The sequence below is a fragment of the Sorex fumeus genome, unplaced genomic scaffold, assembly GCF_029834395.1.
Source record: "Sorex fumeus unplaced genomic scaffold, SorFum_2.1 ptg000098l, whole genome shotgun sequence".
NCBI classification, from domain to species: domain Eukaryota; kingdom Metazoa; phylum Chordata; class Mammalia; order Eulipotyphla; family Soricidae; genus Sorex; species Sorex fumeus.
The window spans coordinates 76,316,927-76,325,961 of NW_026606155.1; the positions used below are offsets into that span (position 1 = coordinate 76,316,927).

General features: G+C 41.0%; 1 protein-coding gene across 1 annotated transcript; it reads right to left on the reverse strand.

The window, feature by feature from the left end:
* Nucleotides 1–577: 577 nt before the first annotated feature.
* LOC130041718 (olfactory receptor 4F6-like) lies at nt 578–1,513 on the reverse strand. The gene has a single exon (XM_056133959.1). The coding sequence runs from the start codon at nt 1,511–1,513 to the stop codon at nt 578–580; it is 936 nt and encodes a 311-aa protein (XP_055989934.1).
* Nucleotides 1,514–9,035: the final 7,522 nt, after the last annotated feature.

The window sequence follows — 9,035 nt, forward strand, 5'->3', positions numbered from 1 at the left end:
GAAGTGAAAAGATCAAAAACAGATTAGCTGTATAGAAAGAAAAGTCAGAGAAATTCAAAATTAATACTTATCTTTAAAATGTGATCATTTACTCATGTAAAAGTAGAAAATGAATAATAAGCTGCGTGTTAACTATCAAAGGGGTTTATTGAACATTCAGATGAATTCTATTTGGCACTATACAGAGGTAAGACCATCGGTAATAAGAGCCATGACTTTCAGACTTCAATTCTTTTCCATAAACAGAGTCCAGTTCAATTTGTTAACAAAAGACAGAATTAACAAAAGACAGAACACAATACTAAGTAGAAGATGGTGATTCTAATTGAATTTGTCATATTTAAATTTTAGTAAACTTTGCTTTTTTCACACATAACCATTATATATCTTAGAGGGAACCACCACCCAGCAGTACTCAGGAGGTCCCTTCTGAAGATGCTCAGATCCAGTACCAAGCTACCTCTAGTAGTGCTCAGGGGTCTATGTGAACCCAGGATCCAGCTCACGACCTTACACATATTAGGTATGTGTTCTACCATTTGAGTTTTCTCCCCATACTGTGATTTTAGTTTATTTCTCAAAATTTACTGTGATTCATAAATTGAGTGAATAATCTCCTCATTGCTCCCTTCATCTCCTTATTTCTAAAAGTGTAAATAACTGGATTTAGAAAAGGAGTGATAACCGCATCAAAGATGGCAAGAAATTTATCCAGACTTGATATGGGAAATGGCCAAATGTAGAAAAAGATTAATGGCCCGAAGAACAAAACAACCACTGTGACATGAGCTGACAGAGTAGAAAGAGCCTTAGATACGCTACCAGAAGATTTTTTCTGTACAGTGACCAAAATAAAGATATAAGAAATCATAAGAATTAAAAAGGCCACCACAGAAAAAAAGCCACTAATGGCAGTAACCATGAATCCCAATTTGTAAGTGTCTGTGCAAGCAAGTTTGATAAATCGAGGAAGATCACAAAAAAAGCTGTCTAATTCATTAGGGCCACAGAAAGGCAGGTCTATAACAAAAGCCAACTGAGCCACTGAATGAATAAGGCCAATAATCCAGGAAGTGATTAAAAATAAAATGCATCTTCGGGGGCTCATGATGGTCAGATAGTGGAGAGGTTTGCAGATGGCAACATATCTGTCAAATGCCATGGCAATAAGTAACACCATCTCAGTGCCCCCGATTGCGTGGATAAAGAAGATTTGAACTATACATCCCCCAAAAGAAATAACTTTGTGCTTTCTTAAAAGATCATAAATCATCTTCGGAGTTGTAGAAGAGCAAAGTATCAAATCAATGATGGAGAGATTTGCCAGCAGGAAGTACATGGGAGTCTGTAAATGAGAATCGGAGGTCACCGCTAGCACAATGAGGAGATTCCCCATCAGGCTCGCCACATAGAAGACAGACGAAAAGAAAAAGAGGAGCAGCTGGATCTCCCAGGAATTGGAAAGTCCCAGGAACACAAACTCAGACACCACAGAGTTATTGACTTTATCCATTGTCTGTCAGCAGTGCCAATACTCATGATACCTGAAAGAAGAGAGTACAGAAAACATATTTAGGAGAAATGGTACTGATGCTTCTGTTGTTTTTAGGCCACACCTGGCAGTGCTCAGGTGCAACTCCTGGCTTTGTGCTCAGGGTCACTCCAGAGGTACTAGGGCTCATGATCAAACCCTAGGCTCTAAATGTAAAACATGGATTCCAGTCCTACTGAGCTATCTCTTTGCTTTATTTAACTCATATGTTTGTTTTCTCTATATAATTTGAGTCATATAACATACTGTTTTTCTCCAATTGCTTATTTCATTAAGAATGTCTTCCACATGTCATTTAAAATGGCAACATTTCATATTTTTATAGCCAGATAGTATCAAATTGTGTATAAATACTACATATTCTTAACCTATTCTTCAGTCAATGGATACTTAGGTTGTTTCCAATACTTGACTATTATAAATAATGCTTTAATAAATATCAAAGTACAATTGTTTCCTATAATTAGTGTCTTTGTATTATTTAGCTAGATATGCAGAATGGGCTCACTGGTCATATGGGATTTCTATTTTTAAGTTAGCTATAGTACAGCAGGCAAGACACTTGTCTTGCATGTAGACAGCGTGGATTTGATTCCCAGCACCTTATGTGGTTCCCCCAAGCTCACCAGGATTAAGCCCTGACCATTATCAGATGTGAACTTCCAAAAATGAAACTATCGTGGGAGAGATAATAACACTGTTGATGTAGTAACAGTACTCATACACTTTGAATCAGCTATTATACTACTAGAGAAAAATCCGGACATACGTTTTTTACACATGGACAATATTTCCATTGACTACTCAACTCTTTCAATTTTTTTCCACAGGATCTAATTTTATCTTCCCAAAAATGGAGAATTTTTTATATATCAAATTAGCTAAGATTTTAAAATTATCTAATAGACCAGAAAGATAGTACAGAAAGTAAAGCACTTGCCTTGCATTCCACCAACGTGGGTTTGATCCCATAATCCCCACGTCAAGCACTGCCAGGAGTAATCCTTGAACACAGAGCCAGGAGTAAGCCCTGAGCACAGATGTTAAATAAAATTAAAAGTTGTAGAATTTCTACTATAATTAAAAGTTAGAAAACAGAATTTTGCAATCATTTATTTGAGGCACTGCCTGGTAGTCAGTTTTTCACTTTGTCTCTACTCTGACCACCTGAAGTGTCTACATGCCATACCTTTTTTTCCATTGCCACTTAATAGCTTCCCTTTGTTTTGTTTTGTTTGTGGGGGGAGGGAGGAGGGGCGTCGGGCCCCAGGAAAAGGTCATACCTATTCATGCTCAGGGGCAATTTCTGTCTCTGTGGTCTGGAGGGACAACTCCTGACCAGGCTCAGGGGACCATATGTAGTGCCTGGGATTAAACTAGCAAACTAGGTTCTAGCAAAGCAATCACATTCAAGGCCATTTCTCCTGCACTATCTCACCAGCTCCCTAAACAGAAGTTTAAATACAATAAGAATCCAAGTTTTGTTTGTTTGGGGGCCACATCAGTGAAACTCGGGGTTTATTACTGGCACTGTACATAAGGGTGTCTCCTGACCATATGGAATACCAGTAATAGAACCTGAGTCAGCCACATGCAAGGCAAGTGCTCTACCCATGGTACTATTTTATGTCCCAGAAATTCGATAATTTTAAGTAGCATCTCAGTGACTTCTGCCCTCACTTCAGCAAACAAACAGAAAATACAAAAAAAAAAAAAATGACACATACCTCAGCGATGATCTTATAACCAGTAGAATCTCTTGGCTCCTCAAATCTTTACACCTTGTACAGATTCACATGAAGTAAACAATGATAGATAATACAGGTTTTTCTCCAATTCAAGCAAGGTTCACTTTTAAAAACTAAGATTCTAGTTTGGAGGCTCTCTGATAAAAACATATAATTCCATATTTTCTAGGTCTCAACTGACTGACAAGTTTGCATTTAATTTAAAATTGATGGGAAAATTGGGGCTGGAGCAATAGCCAGCGGGTAGGGTGTTTGCCTTGCACGCAGCCAACCCGGGTTCCATTCCCAGCATCCCATATGGTCCCCTGTGCACCGCCAGGGGTAATTCCTGAGAGCAGAGCCAGGAGTAACCCCTGTGCATTGCCAAGTGTGACCCAAAAAGCAAAAAATAAATTAATTAATTAATGATAAAATTCACAGACACACCTCAATCTAATCAACCTCAAGTTTTCCTTACTATCTTGCTCTTCCTAAGATATAAAGAGCAAGGGAGAGAATAGTCATTACTACCGTTGGACAAATGTACTAGAACTTGGAGCTGGCCACTCCCCAAAAAACGTTTACTCCTATCAGCACAGCAAACCTTATAGAAGGTGGTTGTTACTAGGATCTGCCTGGAATTTGCTAGTAACTACATAATTTCTTCTACATGAGGGAAATCAAAAGAACCAGGGAGGTAGCCCAGAGAACTGGAGTGCATGACATGCCTGCAAGAGCCCTTGAGAGTGACCCTGGACATCAATGGGTGAGTTTCTCCCTGCAGAATGGTAACCAAGATATAGAGATAATCACTGTGCCAAAGCTATGAAACAGCTAGGTGTCAATCCATAATTATCATATCTGACCACAGCTTTCCAACAATCAGGTTAGTTCCACTATACCTGCTTCTTTTGCTGTAGTAGTTCCAACTTTGCACCCAGTTAGATACCCAGAATGTCATAACACAGTTTCTTTAGCATAGCCCAAAATTATTCTGTTTATTTAGACTAGGTGGAAACCTGATACTCCTGCTTTACTCTTCACCTGAAGACTAGCACTCAAGATATCTATGCAAATATCACCTGCATAACTTCTCCAATATAGAGCATGAAGTTATGATTTGACTTTCTCCTTCCCTCACTTTGGTTGTAAGTTTATCTGGTACAATTTCCCTGTTGAGTAACAAATGGTTTGTTTCTTCTGGTTGTTTATAATCCCTCAATCGCTGCTCTGTGCATTCACTTTGAACTTCCCACCTCCACCAAAGACCATTTCTATCCATCAGATCTACCTACAATGCTGAAATTATCATGGTATCAAAGAACTGCAAAATGCAGAGCTCTTACCTTTCAAATGTCAACGGGCTATTTAAATAGTTATATGTAGTCCATCTATAGCACAGGGGAAAAAAACGCTCATTAAAAACACTAGAAAGTTACTATAACACTGTAGGGACCTGGGATTACCATCTTGAATACAATTAGCCAAGGGAATTGTTTCCTAGACCATAAAAATTTGGCCACAGCAACCAAAGGGAAAAGCTAGTAATGGGTCACTTGAGAGGTACAAGGAGGGGAGACGACTAGGAGCATGTTTGTGTATATGAAACTACAGTTTTACTGCTCCCTTCCTCTCTTTTCTGTTGTTGCAAAGACTGGGATCACACACACACTTGGTCATTCTCACCAGGGGTTACTCATCTGGTTGTGGTATTCACACACATTCTGATCATACAGCTCACTGGCAGTCAGTGTGGTTGGATTCACACATGTGCTCACCAGGGTCACACTCCTGGTCTCAGTGAGCACAATATTTTTAGTTTTAATTACTGTGAAAAAATGGTGCTCTAAACAGATGGGCACTTATGGTCTCTCAAATGAAGATTCTAATGGCTAGAAGCGATATTTCTAGATCTTCTGGTATTTTCATCTATAGTTTACTGTTTCATTTCTTTTTTTTCCCTTCCCATTTCCCTTTCCCTTTTGTTGATAATAAGTGTTGCCTCTTAAGGGAGTCACACATGCCTGGATATGGAGCTTCCACATCTTTATTTTCAGGCATTCTAATTTATAATTCTGCTAATAGTAATGTTTCAGGCATGCAATGTTGCTAGATCATACCCATTACAGAGAGTCAGCATCTTTTTTTTTTTTTTACTTTTTGGATCACACCTGGCGATGCACAGGGGTTACTCCTGGCTCTGCACTCAGGAATTATTCCTGGCGGTGCCCATGGAGCTAGAGCAATAACACATCGATTTCGATGCTGGAAATCGAACCTGGGTCAGCCGCATGCAAGAGAAGCGCCCTACCCGCTGTGCTATTGCTCTAGCCCCGAGAGTCAGCATCTTGACACCGCAGATTCTACTTCTCCTCTCATCAAATCTTCTGGGGATGGAGACTCAAAGTCACTGAGTGAATTCACAGCCAGCACTTTTGTCTCACATGACTTTGATTAGTTTGATCTCCTTGCCCCTCTCCCCGGCCCCCAGAGTTGTACCCCTGGAGTTGCTTACTGCTTGCAACCCTTCACCCAAATACTCTCTCAGAGCTATTTGCTGTTGATGGCTGCAATACTTCGATGGGACAACTCGTAGAATCCTAGGTCATTTCGATTTTTTTTTTCTGTTTTTTCAACGAGGTGCAATTCACACAGTATCTTCCTCTGCAATTTTGGTCCTCACCCAACCTTTCACTTGCAGTTTCTTGCCAGTTTCTTGCTTTTAATATTAAGTACCTCCCCTTTGAGGTACTTAGACATACAGTTGGCTATGATGCATCCAGAAATCACTTATGGTGCTGCATATCACAGACAGCAGAGAGACCCAGTCAAACAAAGCTGTTGGGTGTGCCCTCAGCACACATGGCAGTACCAGGGATTGAGTTTATCACCATATGGGTGCTTAGGAGGGTGTACCTTCAAGAACCCTGAGCTGTTCCGTTGAATCCCATATTTGATTTTTAAAAGAATCTCCACTTCCCGCCAACAGTGTGCCAGTTCCTTTTCCCCATGTCCTCACCAACACTTGTCGTTTCCAATCTTTTGAATATAGGCCATTCTCAGAAATTTTAGGTGACATTTCACTGTAGCTTTTATTTGCATTCCCAAATTATAACAGTAACTTGCACATTTTTCACTTATCTGTGGATATCTAAACATCATCTTTGGGAAAGAGTCTCTATGGTTCTTTAGTACAGTTTTTGTCAGGTTTCCCATATTTTATATTCCATTGCATGAATTCTTTATATTTTTAGATACCAACCGCTTATCATATGTATGATGCACAAAAAAAATTTTAATTATTAGGTTGCCATTTGCTTATAGTAGTTTCCTTCACTGTGTAAAAGGTTTGTTTGTTTTTTTATTTATTTATTTATTTGTTTGTTTGGGGTGGGTCTCATTTTGTTTTATTTTATTTTATTTTGGAGCAACAACCAGAGTGCACAAGGGTTACTCCTGGCTCTGCACTCAGGAATCGTACCTGGAAGGCTCAGGAAACCATATGGGATGCTGAGGATAGAACCTGAGTCTGCTGTGTTAGAGGCAAATGCTCTACCTGCTGTACTAGCACTCTGGCTGGAGTGGGACTCATGAAGATGATAATCTCTAAGTACTACGGGCAGCTGTTGGATAACATTGGTTTGTGCTTTCTTCCTGGCCTCAGGGAGCTTGGGTTTGTTGGATTGCACACATTCACAGTGCTCTTGAGGCATTCCCATTCCTCTGGGTTTATCTTTAACTTCTTTCTCTACCTGTTAATCACTCATTTCCCCTAAGCAGTACCTGTGGTTTATAAAGTCAAATTTCTCAGAATCTCTGATTTCTGAGGAATTTGACTTTAGCTGTACCTACATAATATATATATATTAGTGTATATTAGTACCAAAATAATATTTTATATTAGTACTGCTATTTATTCAGTCACTGATTAGGCTGATTAAATTGGGCATTAACTCCACCTTACTTTTTTTTCACTTTTTATAATTTTATTTATTGAATCACCATGAGAGCACTTGCAAAGCTTTTGGGTTTAAGTCTCAGTCATACAGTGAAATACTCGTACCTTCACCAGTGCCCATTCTCCACCCCCAAAAACCCCAATATACGCCCATCCCACACCCTCCCCCAATCTGTGGGGCAGATGATTTCCACATTACTCTCTCTCTACTTTGATTACATTCAATATTTTAACACCAGACCCACCTTGATTATTTGGGATTTTACCCCAACACTCAGATCTGCTGAAAAGGCAACAGTAGACAATTTGTTTTCTATTGCTGGTTAAGAATAACATATGATGTCGCACAGCTGCAGTAGTGGCCACACGATTTTGAAATTCTGAAATTTTAACAATTAAATCTGAAGGGATTACTGCCAAAACCTGCTGGGTTCCTAGATTTGTTCCTGAGTCTCTTGGATCATGGCCGTTAAGCAGCTTGATCAGGAACAAGAGAGGTCATTCGTGGGTAGCAACTCGGGGTCTTGTTGGGACATGGAGGAAAGGGTTGGATCCATGACCATCCCGTGAGGCCCTGCGTGTCTTGTCACTGAGGGCCCAACCCTCAATTACCAATGTCCAATGGCCTCTGGAGGATGGCAACCACCAAACTGCCAAGGGGGAGCAAGGGAGGTATGGCACCCTTTCCCCCTGGGGTGGCCTTGCAACAGTAACCTACTGTGCAGTCCGGGCGCATTTCTGCCAAAAGCTGCTGGGTTCCGAGATTTGTTTCTGAGTCTCTGGGATCGTGGCCATTAAGCAGCTTGATCAGGAGCCAGAGAGGCCGTTCGTGGGCGGCAACTCGGGGTCTCATTAGGATGGGGAGGAAAGGGCCGGTTCCACCCCCATCCCATGAGGCCCCACGTGTCTCATCACTGCAGGCCCAAACCTGACTGTCCAGTGGCCTCTGGAGGAAGGTGGCCACCGGACCACCAGGGGGAACAGGCCAAGGCACGAAACCTATTCCCACCTGGGGTGGCCCTGCACCAGTAAACTATTGCAGGGACCAGATGCATTTCTGCCAAAAGCCACTGGGTTTTGAGATTTGTTTCTGAGTCTCTGGGATCATGGCCATTAAGCAGTCCAATCAGGAACCAGAGAGGTCATGACTCCAATCATATAGCTGAACAGGAGGTGGTTTGTGGGTGTGTCTCCCACATACCTAACTTTTGGCCGTTAACTCTCTTGGTAAACTTTGCCCCAAGTTTTTGGGGTCTGGCCAAAGGCATAGCAGCAATTTTGGGGTATCTGAAAGTCTGAAGGCACCATCAGGCTGCTGATGCACTCGCCTCACAGGTACAAATTGACCTGTTGGTGGCACCATACCCCCATGATTTTATATTTTTAAGAGAAATATTTCTTTTCTCCTTCTCTTATTTCTTTGTATAGTTTACTTCAGAGCAATGCCCTTTTGTATAGATACAGGAAGACAGTTAATGCTACGCTTTGGCAAATTGGGAGTTAACTAACTTTCAATAATATTCACTAGGCATCTGTTTCCTCTACTTAAGCCTCAGTTGCCCTTGATTCCTAGTAACCCAAAGCAGGGTCCTGACAAGGGATTGGATGGACCCACGGCAAGCTGTGGGCTACCCTGGCATCAAAATGGGCCAGAACAAACACCATAATACTTAACTCTAAGTTAATAGCGTGGCCATGTACAAATTCTGTCATGATCCAAAGAGTAACAATTAGATAAGGACCCTGCTAGGGTTAGGAAAGACAAATCTGTCCTGAGCACTGTGGTCTGGGATCTATA

Coding starts and splice junctions, on each gene's coding strand:
- LOC130041718 (XM_056133959.1), bottom strand. CDS start 1,513: ATGGATAAAGTCAATAACTCTGTGGTGTCTGAGTTTGTGTTCCTGGGA.